Here is a 24,023-nt window from a genome sequence, read left to right on the forward strand (position 1 = left end):
AGCTAAAATCAAGCTTGTCACCAGTATGTAACATTCATACATAACATATTTTGCTTTACATACTTTTTATTCAGTCTTTAGATAGAGCCTGTCTTTAGATTAGTCTTTGGATAATACAAGACTCATTGGGATTTTCATGCCATTTCGAAACCATATTACTTAAGTCCAGTTTTTACATGGGACATGATCTGAGGTGAAATTCCCAAATCATGTTTTTTCCCAATTCTGAGAGCACACCAATATCATCGGTGAAATCCTGTTGGCTATCTTGGTTATAAGTTTTCTTTTCTCTTTCTCCTTATCCCAGCCTATTCTGCCCATACCCAGCACCAGCATGAACTACCTGCGCAGGCGCTTGTCGGACAGCAGCTTTGTAGCCAACCTGCCCAACGGCTACATGATGGACTTTCAGAGACCCTCCAGCTCCAGCAGCTCCACCAGCTCCCCTGCTTCTCCAGCCACAGAGAGGCGGCAGCAGCAGCCTGCTCAGCCAGCCCAGCCGCAAGCCCCACCTGCTGCCTCTGGCAGTTTTCTCAGCTCCTTCTCCAGCGTGGTGAAAACCGCTCAAATAGCCAGCGCTGTACAGGCCAAAGCTGCGGCTCATGGGGAATCTGCTGCTGCTGCTGCTCCTGCTGCACCAGCCAAGCCTGCAGTCCGCAAACCCAAAGTGCTGTTGGTCATCGATGACGCACACACTGATTGGTAAGAACTATTTTGGGTAAAGTTGTAACGTGATCTCTAATGTAGTAACTCTGCTATTGAATGATACCTTTTTCTAGACAAACTGATATACAGAACCATTCCTGAAAGTAAAAGAAGCGCATGGACTAGCAACGGAGTTATGGATTAGCCCTGAGTAGCAACGATAGTGGGCTTTTTTTTCTTTTTTTTCCCTTTTTGTTTTTCTTTTCCCCCACCTGTTTTTCAGGACGTGACATTAGTTAGTGAGCTCCCACAGCACCCCCACTCTGTGGCCCTCCTAAATGCATGTGGGAATGAGCTTATTTTTGCCATGTACTAGTTAGACACAGAAAGAAACCTGACATCATGCATGTCATACTTTTTGAAAACTGACTGTATCTCATTTTGAGATAGTCAACACTAAATACAGGAGTATATCATAAAATAATATTACCCACACTATAAATATGAACTACATAATATTACCATTATTCCGCACAACACTGACCTGAGAACTGATCAAATTTATTATACAGTACCTACCAGAATAAAAAACCTAAATTGGCTAAGCACTGAGCTTGTTTCAAATGTAAGTTATTGCTATTATTGTTATTAATATTATTAATATTAAAGGTCAGTAGGAACTTGTGCTTCTGTACACACATTGAAGTCTGACACCAACCAAATTATGATTTTAAATTATGCGTGATGCAGTCTGTAATACAGATACTCTGTGCAAGTAGAAGACATTCTCCTTATCACAGTCTACAATTTGGCAGCTCTATGATTAGAGCTTCATGGTTCTGCTCTGTCATCTGCTGGTTGCAATGCTCTGACCAGGGTTGATCAGGCTCAACTATCTCAGTCTCCCCTACCCCATCTACCCTAGAGTTTTTAAAGGCACCCTGAGGGATCTGTAATTGGTACTTGAGAATTTTTCGATAACCATTGATCCCAGGTCTGAGGGTATTCCGGAGTTCTGAGGGCATTACCTTCTCTCTTAATTGGACAGTCCATTCATTTGTGCTCCCCAAAGCAGTCTTGACGCAGTAGTTCTCCTGGAGCATGAGACACATTGTGGTGGTGTGGTGTTTTATTTGTAGTACTAATGTACTAAAAAGGTCAAACGTCTTTGCTGTGGTTTTCTTTGTCGAATACCCATGTATACCCATTATGTATTATTCTCTGTGCTGCTACAGTTTCCACAGAGTAATATGTAAAGTTGTGCTTCTTATCCAGGTTTAAGGTTTGTGTAGCTACCGTTTCTGTTTATTGTTAGTGAGTGACTGGGTTATCTTTTAAAAGAATAGTTTTTGGAGAAAAATCTAATTATCATAATTTATCATTTAACCCCAGATGCAGTCTATAAGCCAATACATGTTTAGGATCTGATGTTTGCTTCTTTAGTTTATTACGGAATATGCTACACAGTCAATAATAGACTGTCATGTGAAAAAGTTAGGACACCCTATTTATTGGTTTATGTTTTGTAATATGGTTAAAGTATGGAGATTTGGTCTTCATTTGAACAATATTGGGAGATGGAGGTAATATAACACATACAACTGAAGAAATGTGTTTCTTGAGAGGTAAATATTAGAACATTTGTTTACTGCTTCAAATGGCTACAATAAGAATCAAATGCAGATGATCAGAACATTGTTAGAGAGGATTTTGGAGGAAGCTGTCTTATTTAAAGCTCAGACATTTCATTTGATTTGCTCTTGATGGCTGAAATGAGTATCATTATGGTGCGATACAAAGAGACATATACGTAATGAATAATAAAATAATTATCTGCACAGCTAACTAGTAAAGCAGCCATTTAAATTTGAGTACAGTCTAACTATGCTAACTTCAATTTACGTTTTTTTATTTACATACATACAAGTTTGTTACATACAGTGGGGAGAACAAGTATTTGATACACTGCTGATTTTTCAGGTTTTCCCACTTGCAAAGCATGTAGAAGACTGTAATTTTTATCATAGGTACTCTTCAACTGTGAGTGATGGAATCTAAAACAAAAATCCAGAAAAATACATTGTATGATTTTTAAATAATTAATTTCCATTTTATTGTGGGAAATAAGTATTTGATCATCTATCAACCAGTAAGAATTTTGGCTCTCACAGACATGTTACTTCTTCTTTAAGAAGCTCTCCTGTTCTCCACTCATTACCTGTATTAACTGCACCTGTTTGAACTCGTTACCTGTATAAAAGACACCTGTCCACACACTCAATCAGTCAGACTCCAGCATCTCCACAATGCCCAAGACCAGAGAGCTTTGTAAGGACATCAGGGATAAAATTGTAGAACTGCACAAGGCTGGGATGGGCTACAGGACAATAGGCAAGCAGCTTGGTGAGAAGGCAACAACTGTTGGTGCAATTATTAGAAAATGGAAGTAATGCAAAATAACGGATAATCTCCCTCGGTCTGGGGCGCCATGCAAGATCTCACCTCGTGGAGCATCAATGATCTTGAGGAAGGTGAGGAATGAGCCCAGAATTACACGGCAGGACCTGGTCAATGACCTGAATAGAGCTGGGACCACAGTCTCAAAGAAAACAATCAGTAACACTCTACGCCGTCAAGGATTAAAATCCTGCAGTGCACGCAAGGTGCCCTTCCTCAAGCCAACGCATGTCAAAGCCCGTCTGAAGTTTGCAAATGACCATCTGAATGATCCAGAGGAGGAATGGGAGAAGGTCATGTGGTCTGATGAGACAAAAATAGAACTTTTTGGTTTAAACTCCACTCGTCATGTTTGGAGGAAGAAGAATGATGAGTACAACCCCAAGAACACCATCCCAACCGTGAAGCATGGCGGTGGAAACATCATTCTTTGGGGATGCTTTTCTGCAAAGGGGACAGGACGACTGCACCGTATTGTGGGAAGGATGGATGGGGCCATGTATCGTGAGATTTTGGCCAACAACCTCCTTCCCTCAGTAAGAGCACTGAAGATGGGTCGTGGCTGGGTCTTCCAGCATGATAACGACCCAAAACACACAGCCAGGGCAACTAAAGAGTGGCTCCGTAGGAAACATCTTAAGGTCCTGGAGTGGCCTAGCCAGTCTCCAGACCTGAATCCAATAGAAAATCTTTGGAGGGAGCTTAAAGTCCGTGTGGCCCAGCGACAGCCACGAAACCTGAAGGCTCTGGAGGAGATCTGTATGGAGGAGTGGGCCAAAATCCCTGCTGCAGTGTGTGCAAACCTTGTCAAGAACTACAGGAAACGTCTCATCTCTGTAATTGCAAACAAAGGTTTCTGTACCAAATATTAAGTTTCTTTTTCTGGTGTATCAAATACTTATTTCCCACAATAAAATGGAAATTAATTATTTAAAAATCATACAATGTATTTTTCTGGATTTTTGTTTTAGATTCCATCACTCACAGTTGAAGAGTACCTATGATAAAAATTACAGTCTTCTACATGCTTTGCAAGTGGGAAAACCTGAAAAATCAGCAGTGTATCAAATACTTGTTCTCCCCACTGTACATAGTTATATACGGTACAACTAGCAGTGAAACGCTTTCATAACTGTCTACTCACATGTAAGAAAGATGATGTATAATATAAGGTAGTGTGTGTGTGTATGTATGTGTATATATATAAAAAAAACCCAAATTAAGTATAAAACTATACACTGGGATAACAAATGTATAAGAATGCGAATAACACTATTTACACAAAATAGAAAAGAAATGTACAGTGCAGAGATGAGTTGTCAGGTGTAACAAGTGTATGTGCAATTAAGTAGGAGGTAGCAATTAGTGATGGTTGTGAAGGTTCAGTGTTTGTTAGCAGTATTAGAACAGCATTTCCTGTTGTAAACTAAATGCGAACTTTAGATACTAAATGTCTTGACAGGTCCATTCCAGTAAGTGCATGCACCTCTGTCATTTATGTTTATGCTTAAATCATTTGGCAGATGCTTTTATCTAGAGTGACCTACAAAAGCGCTTTGCTCTTTACTAAAATACCCTTAGCAAGTTTGTATAGACTAGGATCCAAAGATACCTTAGCTTAGATACGACTAAACATAAAAGTCAGTATGGAGTCCATAATTCTCAACACTACACTTCGCCCAAGTACTCTTGGAAGAGATGGATCTTCAGTCTGTGTTTTAAAGACGGTGAGCGACTCTGGATGCTTGTCTTTCGTGGACCTTAAAGGTGTAAAGGGGTCAAGTACTGACCGGCTTTGGACTATTGCCATCAAATACGGAGGAGCTGGTCCATTTTTGGCTTTGTAGGCCAACATCAGGGTTTTGAATCTGTTGCGGGCAGCTACAGGAAGTCGGTAAGAGAACACTGCAGCGTTACGTAGCTGAATTTAGAAACTTTGAAAACAACCCATGCTGCTGCAGGGGCCTGATGGTGCACAAAGGGAGACCAGCCAGAGGGAAGTGTCAGTAATCAATTCTTGAGTTGACAAGAGACTGAACAAGCACCTGGGTGGCCTCTCTTACATCCGGAGAATTCAACCCTTCCTCTCTAAAAAGGAGAAATTATGACCGAGAACATGAGTTGAGAACGATAACTGATCATCCATGACTTCGCCAAGGCTTTGTGCTTCTGTAGATGGAGTGACCAGTGAGTTCTCAAAGAAGATAACATTGTCCACAAGTCCAGCAGTTCCCGGGATGTACAGAAGCTCTATCAGTGTCTTATTAAAGTTGTACGGCACATACAGTCTTCACACTCCCATTCAGAGATCTCTCTTGGCTCTCTCTTTTTTGACTTTTTGTGCAGTAACATCCACTTGAGGCTTGCTATCAAGTCTCTTCTGGATTTAATCGAAAATGTCTTTGTTCTGATCATCTATGTCAGCCATAGATGTTCACAAGTAGCTTCTGGGTTGCGAGTCAGAGTTGAGTGTTTAGTCTCTTTCATCGCAGATTACATTAACTTATGTGTGGACTGTGGTTGCACTTTAGGTGACCCTAGGTTACCAGTGACTTAAAATCTGTGCTGCAGGGAACAAAGAGGAGGGTACAGAAAGTGCTCAAGGTTAAGCTTAAGAAAGTCAAGACACAATATAGATCTCAGCTGGAGACTAAGGTGGATCAGAAACATTTGCACATCTGACCACAAGCAGGCACTGACTGTTACAACAATTCATTGGGTTGCCCAGAAACCCTACACCTACTTCCACTGTTGAAGAAAGCAAATGATGAAAAACCATACAGGGTAAAGCAGCAGGGCCAGATGGTATTGAACCTCAGGTGCTGAAACTGTGCTGAGCAGCTGTCTAAAAAAAAACTTGAGTGCATATTTAACCTGAGCCGGACTTTGTTGGCTGGTATAACAGCAACTGGTAACTGCAGCCTAATGTCAGTAAAAACAAGGAGATGGTGGGTGAATTACATAAAGTCTAAACCACTCCTGTCACTGGTCACCATCAATGGAGTAGACATGGAGCTGGTTGGGACTTACAAGGACTTGAGTGTTCATTTGGATTACACACTGGACTTGAGTTAGAACACCTAGACAGTATACAAGAAAATTTCTAAAGCCATTCTACAGATGTTCTTGTGGCAAGTGTGATCCTCTAGACTGTTGTGTGCTGGGGAAACAGTATCCACAGAAATGCATAGAACAAACTAAATAATCTCTAAAAGAGTAAAGTTGGGCTCTCCGGCTTTTGGCTTTGGTACTGTACTAAAAAGGCATCTTATAGGAGTTAGAGGTGTATTCGTGCAGCTGTTTGTTTATAAAGCTGCAGTAGTTGTTAAACAGGACAATTCTGAAGTTATCAAGGTGCAGTAATTCACTTGTACCACAGGGTGGGGCAATCGTCAAACTTGCTAAATGTGAAACTTGTAGTCCAACACATCTAACACTCTGCAGCAGACGAAGCCAGCATTGAACTGTGTTCTCTGGAATGAATGTGATCCATCCAATATTTTTGGGATGAGCAGGGCAGTTGGGGAGGAGTTAGGGTGTTGATCGTCCAGTACATTGACCTCGTAAACACTCTTGTCCCTGAATGCAATATAAAAAAAATAAAAAAAAACTCCCAATACTTTTGTCCATATAGTTTTTGACCCTATCCCAAACCAATGATCAGTGTCAGTGACCTAAAACAAGTTACTTTTAAGAATAAATATTGTTAAAATGGTTTGAACATCATAACTACAAAAAAAAAAAAGCTAGACTGTGTTGTTCTTGTTTGATCTGGCAACCACAACCAGATGTTTGTCATTGTCACACTATGTTGCACGCTTTGGAGCAGAGCAGAGATACAGCATCTCGTCTCAAAGATGTTTTACTGACACAGCGATGCCCACACTCTACAACAAAACTTAGCTGGACGTCCATTACTACAGAATCTTCATTTACTGCAACTGCACGTTTTTGTTAGTGGCAGCTATCGTCTCATGTGCTCCAAACAAGAACAGTAAATGAGAGCCGCCTCATAGGTGCAGAATGTAACAGAGGAACAGCATATCACTGAAGGATTTAGTTTTAGTTAGTGATCATTCTCCAACATAGCTGCTGCTGCTGAACGGGGTAAATTCCTACATCTAAGGAGCTGTGCCCACACGTTAAACTTGACTTGCCACATTGGTTCCATTTGTTTTATTAATCAAAGATGGTGAAAGTCAATCCATTATGGATCATTACTAATAGTATCAGGTAGTAATGTCACAAAGTGAGAAAGAAGAAATCCTATATATAAAAAGATGATCATTTAATCATTGCATCGCAGCCCTCTGAGTTAATCTCAACAAATCGTGAGGTTCCTAGAGATTCCTACATCCGGCATCTACTTTTTTTCTGTATTCACTGTTCTAAGAAAGTTCAGCCAAATACTTTCTAGCTACCAGTTCTGCATTTGTGTTCTTGTTTTGGGTGTAGAGAATAATTTGAGTTGCTATCTGCCATGTCTGACTTTAACATAAGGTCTAAGAGTTTACTGAGCTGAATTTGATAAATGGAGCTCATCTAAACTGTGGAATTCTTGACATAACTTAGCTATGAGATTTACAACCTCTTTTAGACACAAGGGCATCAACAAGCAACTCTTGCATTTCAGTGCTAGAATTACATCTGCTAATCATTTGTTATCTGTTTTAGTCAGATGTGGTATGAATCGCAAGATTCTACAGTGTAAGCTAAACACTGATTTGCTCCTTGTTTTTTAAACACAAGATCAGAATTTTGATTTAGGAGCACTGATGCAAGAACAAATTTAGTCCCGAGTTTGTTGCTCTTGCTCGGGCCGTCAGTAAACATAAAGCTCATGTATAAACTCTCAGAAATGTTCACATCATGCTAAACCACGTAAGATTTGGCTCCTTCAAACACAATCTAGCTTAACTGATAATACACAAGTGGTGTATCGTTCATGTCTTAACAGTGAGTTAACAGTCATGCTAGAAGGAATGAACCTCTGTGTCAATGACCTCTCCAAGTGGATATAAGATTGAAAGTGTGGGTTTCATATGTACTTTGCCCACTTAAATATAGAGACAAAGCCTGGTTACTGACAAATCTGTCCTTCTCAAGAACCATGCCACAATGCAAACAATTTTCAGATGACCTCAAAAGACCTGTTATATAGTGCAGGGAGTCCTGTTAAGATCACTCCAGATCAATCCAGCAACTCCGGCAATCGTGAAAGAGGCAGGAAAGTACAATTGTAACAGTGAAAGAACCCCAGTTTCAAGACCACCTGGAAATTGTTATATGAACACATGAGCCAAAAATGGAATTTGTGCTCTGTTTGGAGCAACACTGTACACCAACATCAACATTATCCCAGCTGTGAAGCATGGTGGAAGGAGCATCCAGTCTGTGCATTTCAGACATCCCTGAATTATTGATGAACTAACACACATTTGCAAGGAAGAATAAACGTTCCTCTTATCTATTTCAATTCGGGGGTACCAGTACTCCTGATATAGATGCATACTGTTAAACGCTGAACCATAGTCATGTAAAGTAACAGTCTCTGTGTAGTAACGTTCTTATTTCGGACAGAAATAATTGTACATTTTAAACATTAATGTGTTGATAATATGTACAGGTGCTGGTCATAGAATTAGAATATCATGAAAAAGTTGATTTATTTCAGTAATTCCATTCAAAAAGTGAAACTTGTATATAATATTCATTCATTACACACATGCTGATATATTTCAAGTTATGGTTATAACTGACAACTAATGAAAACCTTAAATTCAGTATCTCAGGAAATTAGAATGTTATGAAAAGGTTCGATATTGAAGACACCTGGTGCCACACTCTAATCAGCTAATTAACTCAAAACACCTGCAAAGGCCTTTAAATGCTCTCTCAGTCTAGTTCAGTTGGCAACACAATCATGGGGGTCTTCCAGCTGAAGTTGACTTGACAGTTGTCCAAAAGACAACCATTGACACCTTGCACAAGGAGGGCGAAGGGAAGAAAAAGCTGTGGTAGGAAAAAAAGGGTACAAGCAATAGGGATAACCGCACCCTGGAGAGGATTGTGAAACTAAACCCATTCAAAAATGTGGGGGAGATTCACAAAGAGTGGACTGCAGCTGGAATCAGTGCTTCAAGAACCACCATGCACAGACATATGTAAGACATGGGTTTCAGCTGTTGCATTCCTTGTGTCAAGCCACTCTTGAACAAGAGACAGTGCCAGAAACGTCTCGCCTGGGCTAAAGACAAAAAGGACTGGACTGCTGCTGAGTGGTCCAAAGTTATGTTCTCTGATGAAACTAAATTTTGCATTTCCTTTGGAAATCAAGGTCCCAGAGTCTGGAGGAAGAGAGGAGATGCAAAGAATCCACGTTGCTTGAGGTCCAGTGTAAAGTTTCCACAGTCCGTGATGCTTTGGGGTGCCGTGTCATCTGCTGCTGCACACAGTGCCAAAGCTACCAGTACCTGGTGTAAGGACCATGATATCCCTGTTTTTAATTGGCCTGCAAACTCGCCTGACCTTAACCTCATAGAAAATCTATGGGGTATTGTGAAGAGGAAGATGCCATACGCCAGACCCAACAATGCAGAAGAGCTGAGGGCCACTATCAGAGCAACCTGGGCTCTCATAACACCTCAGCAGTGCCACAGACTGATGGACTCCATGCCACGCCTCATTGCTGCAGTAATCCAGGCTAAAGGAGCCCCAGCTAAGTATTGAGTGCTGTACACGCTCTTACTTTTCATGTTCATACTTTTCATTTGGCCAACATTTCTAAAAATCCTTTTTTTGTATTGGTTGTATTGGTTTAATATTCTAATTTTCTGAGATACTGAATTTGTGGTTTCATTAGTTGTCAGTTATAACCATCAAAATGAAAAGAAATAAACACTTGAAATGTCATTCTGTGTGTAATGAATAAATATAATATACAAGTTTCACTTTTTCAATGGAATTACTGAAATAAATTTTTCATGATATTCTAATTTTATGACCTGCACCTGTAAGATTGAGTGCTGATTTTGCAGTCTGTGTAGTAAGATCACTCCATTATCAGTAATTTAATATCATAATAATAATTTGTTCATTTCTTTGTTTTCACATTTCTCTAAATCTATAAAGTTTTTCATCTCAACGAAGTATAATGGCTTTTACACACAGATTTTGGGTGTTGGTGGGAAAACCTTTTTGTGCCATAACTGTGGTAACTCCTTTTCCAAAAAAAGAGAATTGTTTGAAGTGGAAACTGGACTGAATGCAGTTTGTTTTTGAATGGTGAATATTTACATTATCTGCAGTAGTCTAGTCTTCACCCTTTGTGTCATTCCTCACAGTCAGCCCGTCTGCCCACAATACATTTCACACTGTCAGACAGTGTGAAATGTGTTTATAATAGATAGTGTGTTCCAGTGGTTAGTATTGGTTGGCCTTATTGGATACCAAGAGATGTGAAAGACGTGAAACATCACATGATGTTTAATAATTTTTTTTTATTTCATCTTCATTCCTTTTTGTTCTTTGCTACAGAGGAGCTTTTCTGTGTATCCACACAGCAAACACAAACGCTGTGGTAAAATGACCTTAGTGGGACAATGGCGACTTCTGTACATGTGTATGTACACACACAGATGTAGAGTCAGGAATCAGTGGAAGTCTGAGCTCAGCTCTGGGCGATTTAGCCACAGAGACCAATGTGACATTTAGCAACAATAAGGCTCTATCAGCTTCCCTATTTGACTGTTGGGTCTCAAATAATGACAGCAGTGGGTCATCATCTTAGAATTTTCCATGTCTTTCGTGAGAAAATTGTCAACAGAATGAATGTTTATCTGCAACAAACCAGATGTCTAAACGGTTTGGGGAAAATACCTGTGACATGTAAGTAATGGACTTCAGCAGCCACACAGCTATGCATTTGCAGAGTGATTCCAGTGGAGTCTGAATTATTGTTTGCAGTGTTTTTTTCTCTACCTCACCAAGTCAAAAATGGACAGGTTAGGTCTTCAGTGACTCCAAAGCCTGGAGTCCCAGAATGCACAATTCTGGTTCTCTGGGCTTGTGGGTAAGATGGTCCTCCCTCTACCCCCCATTATGCAGCGTGATAGATATAGGATCTTTGTGTTATGCAGGTGTTGTTTAACTTTTGAAAAGGTTGTTCACACAGACCAAAAGTGTGTGGCCTCGATCCAAAAAGACATCTATGGCACTTTTTTTTTTTTTTTCTTTTCTTTTCAGAGTGTACAGTCTAAAGGACTAGTTCTGTTGCCTGGATGTGTTATGTAAGGCTCTTATTAAGCCACCGGTGTATAAAGTTTACAGAAGGATAAGATGAGGCTTAGAGTGAGGTTCCCTCTCCGTCCTTCCCCACCTCCCCCCCGCCTCGCTCTCGCTTCCTCTGTGGGCATACCAGAAGAGAGGCATGGTGTAGCTTGGAGACCCGGGCAGCCCCTCACAGATACGACCCCATTCTCAGCTCCCACTCGCTTTGTGGCCTACAATGATGCCACACACATCAGCTTTCACCAGGCCATCTCCATCGCTCTCTCGTTCCTTCTCTCAGCCTGTCACTTTTTCCTTTGACTAAACTTCAGTTTGTTTCTAACCCCCATCTTTCTCCCTTTGTTTCTTTCTTTCTCTCTCTCCATCTATCTCTGTCTGTCTGTCTATCTGTCTGTCTCTCAGATTTTCTGTATTTTATATTGATTGCTGTCCCCCTCTGTCTGTCTCTCTCTTTATGGGTGATATGGTAAAAACATTATCACAATTCACAATATTTATTGCAATATTTTCACATCCCAATTTTAAATATATTGTTAAAACTGCAAATACTGAGTGCATTGAATTATATTAAAAATGGCGCACTTCATCTAATTAAACAGCTCTAGATACACTCTGGAATAAATTGTGGTCAGGGTCCTTTAAGCACTAATATCCATGATAAGCTTGTACCACGAAAATATTGATTCAATAAAGTATTGAAGTGATCATATTTCCCACCCCTTATGTGTGTTAGCATGTGTATGTTCAGTCATATCAGAATATTATGGTCACCCTGATTTGGATTGAACTTGGTCCATTTTATCAGCTGCATTTACCATATAGGAGCACGTTGTAGTTCTGTAATTACAAACTGTAGTCAATCTGTTTCTCGTATACTTTGTTAGCCTTCTTTCACAATAATTGTTTATAGGAACTAGACAAGCTGTGTGAATGCATTTGCATCTGTGTAAACAATGAGTGTAATTTAACTTTAAAGCATTCATTAGGTGGTGTGTCTACAAACATTTGGACAATGTAATGTAGTGCAATGTAATACATTGTTATATCGATAGATAGATCGATCGCTGTCTTCTGGGTAATTTTGACTAACACATTTATTTACAGAAAGCAGGCTGTTGCTACAAGATAAAGCAAGTGGAGTGAAAGTGAAGTGGTTTTATTTGTGGCATCACCCTGTGAATTATCTCTTATCACCAAAACCCCTGCTCTCATGCACTAAAGACATGAACTCATAGTTTCTGTTTGGTTATTGTAGATGATATCTTTTGTCCAAATACATGACTCACTTTGGCGCACTGATGGAGTGTAAAAAGAATAATGTTTTTTTGCAGCGTGGGGCCAGGTCATTTAGCTTCGAACACTTTCAAAAGGGTCTGGACCTATCAGTTGATTCGGTTGCTTTAGATGATGACAGGCTATGCTTCTCCACAATGCCATTCCAGACCTTTTGTCCTGCCCATAGTCCTGTTTTTAAGGTTGTTATTACACAAACGTGGATTAAATGCGGCCCAGGGTGCATACCTGAACTCTGCTGTATGTGGTATATGGTATAACACGTTTCTGACTGGCTACTGTGGCTCAGCAGCTGGCAGATGTCCAGGTCAGGATGCTGCTTGCAACACTGCCTTGAATACCATTGTAGGAGACACAAATGCTGATTTGATATAGCCAGAAGTCAGGTGTGTTTTGTTTTTTGTTTTTTTGTTTTGTTTTGTTGTTTGATTTGTAAGGTGGGTTCATCGGTATTCCAATACGATCATGCTATTTGATCCATAACATCAGTGCCAACTTTAGTAGTGTTTTATCCGGAAAGAGCTGTGGGCATTTTCTTATTTATTTATTAATTGAATTTGGGGTTTTTTTTTTTTGGGGGGGGGGGGGGGGGGGGTTGTATTTTTGTAAAAAGCAAAACAAAATAAATAAGAAAATGCCCACAGCTGTTTCCGGATAAAACACTACTAAAGTCACCACCCAGAATTCAATACAATATTTATTAGCGATTATCTAGTCACAGCACCCCTCCTGGTCTTAAAACAGTATTGTTGACCGTGTTCAGCCTTTTCCCCACTGTAAACATTGCAATAACAGCACAATTGTTGCATCTAGATGTGAATTTGGCCCATTTGGCTTTCGTAGGAGTAGGCTAGCACTCTCATACTCACTCCCCTGAGCAGATTTTGCATCTTCCAATTTAAAATAAACCGTCTTGCTACTCTTCGAACAGGCAAGCTCTCAACCAGCAGCTCTGTGAGAAACTTCAGACACAGCCTGCCACACACGCACTGAGGTTTACTAACATTTCTCCCTCCACACCCTCAAACACTGAACTTTCAAATAGCTTTCTGCTTTAAAAGAAGGAAGTTCAGTAGTCTGATTTCAAAGTTGGTTTACTTTATAACCCTGTGATATGGATTTGTGCCCTGAACCAAGGGTTCGGTGATTGATCCACAGCCATTTGCAATACTTTAATGTAAAACAACAGAATTTTCAGTTATGCAACGGTTTCATGCATTCTTATTACTTCATATATTGTCATTTTGTGGGGCCAAACGAACCCTGTAGTACTCACAGTACTCATTTTATACTTGGTGAAGCTAAAGGGTTTCTTTTCTTAGTACTTTTGACAAATAGAATAGGCCATTAACTAACATGGCACATTTTTGGTCATACCACCCAGCCCTACATGCATCCTTTCCTAAACATTTGTTCTTTTTGTCCTCTGCCAGGGCGAAGTATTTCCGAGGGAGGAAGCTGAATGGAGAGTATGAGATCCGTGTGGAACAGGTGGGTTCAACATGTTTAGCCACAGGAATGTTTTAGCCATCTGTGTTCACGCTCACAAAGCTGATCAAGCATCAGGGTTTCTCCATTTCCACTGATCCACAGCCAGCACAGCGGGTTCAAAAGCAGCAGTCTTACTAGGAGTCGTTTTGTGGATACTTGTCTATGTGCCACTCTTGCTGATTGACCCCAGCCGAACTGATACATCTACAAATACACACCCACTGAAAGGCCATATTATATATTATATCATTTATGTATTATTTAAATATATCTGCTTTTGCTTCCGATACTGAAAAATGAATAACTTGTATTTAGTCACTCATACAAATTTACATACTCATCATGAATGTGAAAGTCATGATATTGGGCTTTCAGAGAATTATTTGAATTGTCCTTTAATTGGTGTAGAGTTGGTGCACAAAATACATCTTCAACAATCATGCCTTTTGGAATAGAAGTACAAAAAACACACACGCTTATGTTCTTAATGCAGTTCTGTTGGAAGTTCAAAAAGTATTTGAATTTGCCATGCCAACATAAAATTGGTTTGTTTAACTACAGTCATTAGACTCACTGGTACATTGTACAATGGGAAAGTCCAAGAAGCTCAATGCAGATCTAAGAAGTAGGATTGCGAGTTCTCACATCATACTGTGGCAGCTTAGAAAGACGGCTGACAAGGGGAAATAAACCCTATTGGGATTGTCGTTGGCTAGCAACTTGTGGAAGCAGCAACCGTGGTTAATGTTATGTACACCTGAAGTGTGCAAGAGAAGGGGGGGAAGATGACTCACAGGTGGCTAACATAGTAGTGGGCTTTAATGGTTCTGACACTAGCTAGGATGGTATGAAAAGAAAAGAAGTTTGTGTGTGTGGGTGGAGCAAGGTGCCATCAGTGAGATGGCTGGGGATTCACCAAGGAAAGAAAAGCTGCTTGGATTAAAAAGTGCAGGGGCTCTGCATTGAACAATACTTATTACAGAATTTGAATCAGTCATCTGAAGTTAAATGGCTGGTTACAGATCACAGCTCACAGGATATATGTTACTATGGAGACTAGGGAAAAGCAGAAAAGAAAGGAATTGGGCAAAGAACAAGGTGTTAATGATTATTTGAAAGGTGTAGTGGCTGTTTTTTAAAGGGAACTATACAGTAAACTGAACAGGCCCAACTTATTTGCAAGTATGGAGTGGCAAGATTTGGTGTTTTAAAAGAGTCAAGACCTAGATGGCAGGCAGAAATAGTTAAATGTGTTCAGGAGTCAAGTCAAGTCAATTTGAAGACCATGTTTAGTTAGGAGAATTCTGGGAGACTAAAGGTAGAAAAGAGGGGCATTTTATCAAATGTATGCAGATGAGGCTAGATGTTAACCTCCCTAGGTGGAGTAAGGTGCAAGATGGAGTGTGATGTGCAGTCAATCCTGTAGGATATAGGAATCTCAGGTTTAGCAAGTAGGGAATTTTTTTGGGGGGGATTATGCTTTTGACTCTCTGTCGCAAGCTCTATTGTGGAATGTATTCTAGGTACCGGATAGGATTACGAGGCTGGTTAAAGCCTCTTTTAAAGACATTCAGTTTTGTGCTAATACAGGGCAGTAAAATATGTTCTGCCGGTTGCTGGAAAAAGATATAATGGCAGGTGTTAGCATTTACAATGGTGATAATTATTGCTTCTAAGTGGGCCATAGTTAGAGAGAGGTTGCTGGATGGTACCTGGCTCCCCCCAATTAAGTTATTCATAGATAACATGGCGATGTATACAACTACCCAGCAGTTACTAGAGAACTTGAATGATAATTAGAGGTGAGCAAAGGATGAAGGTTAAACCCAGTAAATCTAGCAGATTTTGCAAGAAACCATTTAAGAGTTTAAGTAGAAGGTACAGTGAAACATTGAATGCTAAAACATAAGTTGTGGGTGTGAAGCTAAATTAAAATGATGGTAAGTTTGTTTTTGCATAACATGGCCACTGATTGTTTATAAGGTCCAGATTACTGATGTGGCAATAAGAAAATGGCAACGGGTGCTGCATTTTCTAAGTAGTATGGCATAGATTGGACTGCAAGACCTATTGCTATATTGTGATGAACCCACCTTCATATTTGAACCATTTTTCCAAAGCTGATTAGGCATCTAATCAACCACTGATCCATAACCAGCACAGTGGGTTAAAAAAAAAACATTGTGTACAAGTTAATGTTTTTATAAAGCACATTTAAACACTTCTTAAGAAAATTAAACTGATTATAAAAGTAACACACACACACACACACACACATACTCTATCACTGTCATTGTCCAGTTAACAAGCTAAAAACAGCATGTGCGGTGCTATGCCGGTTCGCAGAGTGTGAGTGCGCCGTTAAGTTTCCTCACTTCAAAACGGAACAAACTCAGGATATTGTTGTGACTGTGCTCCCACACTTTTGAGGATTTAAGCCGAACCATCTTTTCTACGTCAGTCACATTTAACTTTTTTGCAATGTATTTACTTCTTGATGTTAAATTTATTTTGAAGATTGCGCCTATGCTTCGGCTCGCTCCGTTTGGCTTGGCTCTTATTGATTTATTTTTTCCAGCGTAGATGAAGCACCACAGGTGACGTAAGCGGATATGACAATACAAGTAACACACAAATCGCTCAACACAGCGAATCGGTAATGAAATTTGTTGCCAACACTTTTAATAATCGATTAGACTAGATTTTGTTGATTTGTTGTTGCAGCCCTAGTAGCCATGATTGGTTTCATCTGTAGCCCACACAGTAAACTAGGAAACGGGTAGACTTGCATCTGCACTTATTGTCCATTTTATCAGCTCCACTGACTTTATGACTGCAGTCTGTAGTTTATAATTTTATACCATTGTCTTGTTAACCTTCACCCATCATTGACCAGGGCCCCCCACAAGATCACCGCCAGTGCGCAGGTATTAGTTGGGTGGTGGATCATTCTCAACTCAGCATAGGTAGTGGCGAGTGCATCACACGGCCGTGCTTCTAGATTTTTGTCCCTGCTGGGCTGAGATTAGTCCATAATTATAGATTTAGCTTACAAGGTGGGCATTGTTTTATTGTTTTATTGTTGTGTCAAGAGTAAACAGTGAGTATACACAATGTTTCCTGCAGCGTTGCTTTGCTCACACTGTACCAGCACAACACACAAACACAAACCCCCACTGCCATGTTACTGCTGTGCAAAGATGGGACTCCGCTCAAATACATGATCACCATAATTAGAAACTATGTGCACCTGTATGGCCAGTGGTAGGTGGTAAAATGGACAACAATGTAGGTGTAACTAATGGTATTTCTCATTACGAAACCGACCTTCCATCCATCCAAAAACAGGAAAACAAATGGATGACAAATAAAACCAATAATGGCCACAAATACAGTTATTAACTTCGCTACAACCGAGAACACACCTACCTAAGGTGAGCTGTTTTTACTTCATCTGGAGTGAAACACTTGCTTGGCAAGAGCTATGAGTCAGTTTCTCTGCAGCTGTGTACTCAAACTTGTTTGTTTCAGAGCGCTTGTCACCCCAACATCAGTTGACATATAGAGTCTCCCACCCGTAAAAATGTGTGAAAACGACAGAAGCGAACAAGATATTCCAGAAGCAAAAGCCTTGATTAGCAAAATCCACTAGAAAAAGAATTTAAAGAAATCACAGAAAGCCCAATAATGCCATGACCTTCATGTTCATGTAGAGTATATGGAAACGTCAGACCAGAAATAAGGAAACTAACTGACTGAAAATGAAGTTACCTTCACTTCAGGTTGATTTGCATGTCTACTGTATTTGGATTTGGATGTTAAATGCTCAGACACTAAATGCTATAGTAATATTTCCATTTACATTCACAGCATTTAGTAGACGCTCTTATCCAGAGCGACTTACAAAAGAGCTTCACTTTATAGTCAAGACTAACCTAGTTTGAATAGACTTACTAAAATGTAAAGATACCTCTAAGCTTAGACACTACTAAACACCAGTCCAGACTCTGCGACTCTGCTGTTCGGACACCCAAGGGATGTTCGTTCCACCACTTCGGTGCCAGGACAGAAAACGGTTTTCATATTCACCTTAAAATGGTAGTATAATTTTCACACCTTTTTCAGTTGTTTTGATGTCAAGAAGTGACTATATGTCCCAAATGTAAAGCATGTTTTATGTTTCAGATACCATAGTAATGAAATTTACACCATAATAAAATATCTACGTTTCAGTGAGCCACGAGTCAAACCTAATTCATATTAAAAGGAAATCATGTTTTTGTTTTTGCTGGCAGGTAAAACCTGCTAGGTTTACAACATTTGATCAACACCAGAACAGCCAATGCCCACAGCATGTGGCATTACCCAGTCTAGACACTCATTGTTTCAGTGGGCCGATAACATCTTGCCGCGTTTGCTATACATCTGCAAGCCATTGAGCAGTTTTGGTTTGTCTTTGAAAGGAGCTGCTGGGAGTTTTTATGGGTGAGAAGATCTGAGCAGAAAGTTTAAAGGCAGCATGTTTGCTTTGTGGCTGTTGTTGTGGTACCATCTCTCTGTTTGAGGGGAAATGATGGGAGGCAGTATTAAGCTCGTTGAGGAGTGAACAAAAGAAGTTGTTTCCAAACTATGGCACCCCAGTCAGACCCAGTAGAAACATGCGGTTAATTAGATGCTTTAAATCTTTAGTGAACGATTGTAGGGCAAGTCTTACACATACAGCTGCCCACCCACCCCCTCCCAAACAGAACACCACACAGCAATTTGTTCAATCCCCCTAAGGCTTTAACCAACCTATTCCAGATGTCTGTCTTTCAGGCCAGAATCTCATTTGCTTTATGCCAGAGTTATCGTGTGTCTGTAGGTAAGACGGACACTTAATTTAGGCAAGTTAGCTGATAGTCAGTGCTGAAGTAGTAAATAAGTGATGTGATATTATGGACTGAGTTTCATGTTTGTTTGTTTTTTAATAAATTATATAAATTACAATGTATATCTAAACATCATGACTGACCTCCCTGATCATTCCGCTCCCAGATACTTCAGTATGCTGCAGTGAAATCACTTCATGTTTGATGTGGTATACTGGTTCACACACTCAACTGATCACTGTTGTTTTTGTTGTAAATGTGCTATGATGTGTACATTAGACTCGTCCTTTCAGTTTTTAACCTTCAGTACTGGTATTAAAGAAGAGTTCATCCTGCTATTGTTGGAGTAATTGTCTACTGTCCAGGGAGGACTTTCTACGAGATTTTGGAGCATTGCTGTAGGGATTTTATTACATTTAGCAACAAGAGCATTAGTGGGGTCAGGATGTGGGGTGATCATCACCCCACCTCATCCCCAACTTTCCAACTCCTCCCAAAAGGATCAGAGTACCCTTATTCCAGATAACACAGTTCCACTGCGCCACAGTTCAATGCTGGGGGAGCTTTAGACCCCTTTAGCCCATGCCTGGCATTACTCATGGTGCTAAAAGGTACATGTTTATCTGTTTCAGACATCTGTGTCAGCAATAGATGCAACTTAAAGTAGCTGAATGCGTTCATTAGATGGGATGGACCTGATCCAACTAATTCAGTAGTCAAGTTCTTGATTGGCTGAATATGTACCATATGCACTTTTGATCTTCATTTTAACAACCTTATGAGATAAAAGATTTTAACTATAGATATCAAACCGAAAACAATTATCTGATGAATTCTTAGAATTAATGAATTAATAGCAATGCAGTTTTCTTGTGAGGAAAAGGTTAGGACACCCCACATTTATTGGCCTAAAATTGTAATCAGGTGCAGCACATCAGCTGCAGATGCTTAGGACATGGTTTGAGAGGATTATGGTGGAGCCTTATTTAGACCTCAGACATTTAAGAGAAGAGCAGATTAAATGTTAGTCAGTGGTCACAGGACCTACAGATACAGCTCTTGCCACAGTTGATGTTAAAGTACAGCGCCTACCATTAGAAGTGAGAGACTTCTTTACTCCTCTTATGGTCTGCTCTTGGACTGAATGTTCTAGGACGGCTTGACCTGGCCTTGTTGGCAGTAGTTTGAAAATGTTTTGCGAGCAGTGGAAGAGCCGATTGCTAATTGTTCTGTGATCTTTTTAAAGATTAAGTCTCAGACTCCTCTGCATCTACAACCTTCTTATTGAAAGCCTCAAAGAGCTCATTAGCAATCAAGAGCAGACCAATATAAAAGTCTTTAAAAGGTTTTAAATAAGACAGGCTCATCCAAAATCCTCTGTAACCATGTTCTAATCATCTGCAGTTGTTGTGCTGTGCCTCACAGAAATACTTTTTTTATTAATGAGATGTTACGAATGATTTTGACATTTTGACATTTCTTCAGTATTTCTGCATTTGGTTATATTGCTTATCTGCATTTTTAGTTATATCTGCATTAATCTGGTTCATCTCTCGTTTTGGTTAAAATGTAGATTGAATGTTCGGATGAGATTTTTTTTCTTTCTTATGGGATTTCATACCTTTTTCCACATTACTGTATTTGTGTGTGCGCGATTAGGCTCCACTCAGGGAATTGGTCCTTATGACAAAGATCCAGTTTTGGAATAGCACAGTAAATTCTCCTTATTTTTTTCATTTTGTCCCCCTTGCTGCCTGATAATTTATGCTTGTGTCTGCATGCTTGTCCAGTGCGTTATGCCACCTCTCAGCCCTGCAGCCATATAAGGAGGCATCTGGCTGCTCAGGGAGCTGTATCTCTAGACCACCCAGAGCAGCAAGAGGCCTTTCCGCAAGGCCTGAGGCTATCCCAAGGAGAACTGGGAATGAGACACCTTTTTCACTGATGCTCTTTGAACAAAGCAGACGTCTCCATATCTCCATATAATAAACAATGTTAAACTCTCACCCATGTTTTCTTGTGCATCAGAGTATAAAAGGAAAACCAAGATCTGCGCAGAAAAGCCACATATAATATTCTTGCACATTGATATGGTGGATATGAGAACATACATTATTGTATCAAAAGTATCTAGGCATCTCTTCTAATGGGTGAATTCAGCCTCTTTAAGGTGGGCTTATTGATGACACAGCCTTTTAGTTGGGCATACGGGTTGTATAATCATAGAAAAACCATTGCCGGTGCAATAGGGCAGTCAGGAAAGGTTTCCAATAATTTAAATACTTAAGTATTCATATAAGTTTTATATTTATTTATCTATTTAGTATTCAGAAGCTTGTAAGAGCCTGTTTTTGGTGAGCCATTGCAAATATTTAAGTATAGTGAAAACATTGAATCTATTAATGCATTATGTTAGCCAATGAGTATTCAATGCTGTGTAATGCTGTTCTGGAGCACCCACACATTAAACACATGTGAATAAATAATATTTTGTACATACAGTGCACTTTAAAAATAAACTTTACCATTGCTTGTTGTTTCAGCAGCCTTTTTTGTTCTGTCTCCTAATTTGGTGCTAAGAATATTGTCACTTGCAGGGCTGGTGTTATGTGATATAAATGTGCACTACATGAAGTTAATAATAATAATTAAACACACTACACCTGTTAAATTAAGGTTTGTGCAAGAAACACCTTCACCCTCTAGACAGTCCGGATCTGTGGAATGAGCTTTCTTTGCACACAAATATTGAAGTCCTTGAGACTTACCTCAGAAATGAAGAAGTCCATTGTTGTTTACTCTGGTGCTTTCTCCTTCTGCGTGATTTGGCTCAGTGAGACGTTAATCTGTACTACTTTTCCGGCCTAGAAAAGAGTTTTGAGTTTGCTGTCTTGCAACTATTGCGAAATAATGTGTCCAGTGTGTTGTAATGTGTTGCCAATGCCTGAAGCCAAGCAAGGTCAGACCCATGCTGGCACGTACATGACATACTGCTGCATGCCTGGCCTGGTATATCTGGTGGAAACGCACATTGCCAGGTTTTTGTTTAGCGCAACCTGGCCTAATTTGACCTGCTGCTGTCTGGGTCTGCTCCACTTGCTGGAGGAGAATGTGTTATCTGCTGATAAATGGCTTAGATACTGTTCTTTGTCAGCTTGTGTAGTATCTTTGCTGCTAAGTAACACGCTTTGAAGTCTCTATATCCCTTCCAAGATTGAAGCTCTGCAGTTTTTCTACTGGATAAGGCTCTCTTGTCATTGCGATAGCGCTGTGCCTTCTCCTTTTTGAAGCGTAATGCTAGTAGCTGTGAACAGATTATAGCATTTGCAGTTGAGGGAAATGATTTCAGGTTTGGAACCTTTTCTGCTTTACCACTAATTCCTTAACATGTACACACCTGCTGGTAGATTCAGACTTTCATTTTTCACTCCTGCTACTTAATTACTATGTAATCATTTTCCTTGGGGTTACTGAATAATAAAGGGCATCAACACAACTGTGTCCAAAAAAAAAAGTCACCTATGGTGTATCGGTTTTAGTAAAATATTCCAAAAATCAAATCCCTACTCATACCCAGGATTTTCTAGGATGAAGACTAATTTCCTTATCTCAGATCCAGCGTAATGATATGGTGTTGATGAGACATGTGCTGATATAGATGATGTCTTTGTAAAAACCCAACCTTTCATCACACACAAAAGCTAATTGGGCAGTTCTAAAAATGCTCCAACATAAAGCCCTGGTCATGCTAGTAATTATTTGTGCATTTTATCATATAATCATGGAGGTGCATTAGCCATGCTTAATGAGCTTGTGTAGCATTTGTTTATCCACTGCTACAATAAAGCTAATTTTGGTTAGCCCGCCAAGGAGTCCTCCCTTGTTGGGTTAGCCTTGCAATAATGGGTATTTGAAATGTATCTTTCTTTTCTCATAAATATAGGACATAGATGTTCATGCTTGTGAGTTATAAATGAATTCCCTTTTCTTTTTATTTCTAACTGAGCAGTTGGCCTAAAGATATGTGTACGCCTGTGAAGTTCAAGGGTTTTAAGGATGGCAACAACCCTGAGCAGTGTGGAAGAAGAAAGAAACTACAGCAATCACAAGAACTGAGGGAATTGCCCAATTAAGACCTTTTGAAAGCTCTGCCTGTGGTCGCCCAGTAGGCAGATCTGACATTCTCCTTCATTGACTGGGCGGGTTGCCATGGGTAACATCTGTTTAACAGGTCTGTGACCTCACTGAAGCCCAGTACTTCTCTCTGTAGCCAGGGCAGAAGGAAACTTGTCTGAGATGGTTATCCATACCTACATTCAGTCTTGTGCCGTGAGTCTCCCTGAGGTCTCAGTGTTGGAGCGTTTCTATTTGATTGAGAGTGGGTTGAGGAAAGTATTGGTTCAGGTCTGACCACTGTAGTGCTCAATTCAGTTTCAGTCCACCTTACATATTATTTCTCTTTATACAAATGGAAGGTTTTTTATGCCTCCAAGGGTGTTCCAAAACTTTATATTTTATGTGCAGTCTGATACTGGCCAAAAATAGACTGTAAAATAGACTGTGACCTGTTCAGTGGCACAGCTTTTGTTGTTTTTGTTTTGAACTACTTGGTTGGGAATCCCTCCAGTAGGATGTTGCATTGAATCTTGACCCATGGTACGATATTGATGTTCTGTTACTTATATGATCAATACATTTTAAACATATTAGTAAACTGTTATTTCTTCTGCTTTAGCACATCAGCACATTGAATTTAAAATTAAGAAATTATTGTGTGGTTAAAGAGCAATGACATTTTAAAGGTTTTTTACATGTGTAATAACCAAATCATAAATCATATACAGCTAGACTGTGTACTGTGAATGTAAAAAAAGACTGTGTTCTGTTTTTTTTTTTTTTTTTTTTTTGTTTTTTTTTTTTTTTTTTTGTTACTTGTCATACGTGTTGCTCTCACCAAGACAAATTCCTTGTATGTGT

The 24,023-nt window shown here is 39.8% G+C and overlaps 1 protein-coding gene across 2 annotated transcripts in view; it reads left to right on the forward strand.

Moving 5' to 3' along the window:
- The window catches only part of syn3 (synapsin III), a 127,874-nt gene that overhangs the window by 13,512 nt on the left and 90,339 nt on the right, over positions 1-24,023 (forward strand). For both annotated transcript variants that reach the window (XM_072672659.1, XM_072672658.1), the window contains exons 2-3: positions 308-702; positions 14,118-14,175. In XM_072672659.1, the coding sequence (XP_072528760.1) occupies positions 335-702; positions 14,118-14,175 (426 nt within the window). In that variant the 5' untranslated portion in view covers positions 308-334. The remainder of the gene's footprint in view (positions 1-307; positions 703-14,117; positions 14,176-24,023) is intronic.

This window comes from Salminus brasiliensis, chromosome 2, assembly GCF_030463535.1.
Source record: "Salminus brasiliensis chromosome 2, fSalBra1.hap2, whole genome shotgun sequence".
Taxonomy (NCBI): domain Eukaryota; kingdom Metazoa; phylum Chordata; class Actinopteri; order Characiformes; family Bryconidae; genus Salminus; species Salminus brasiliensis.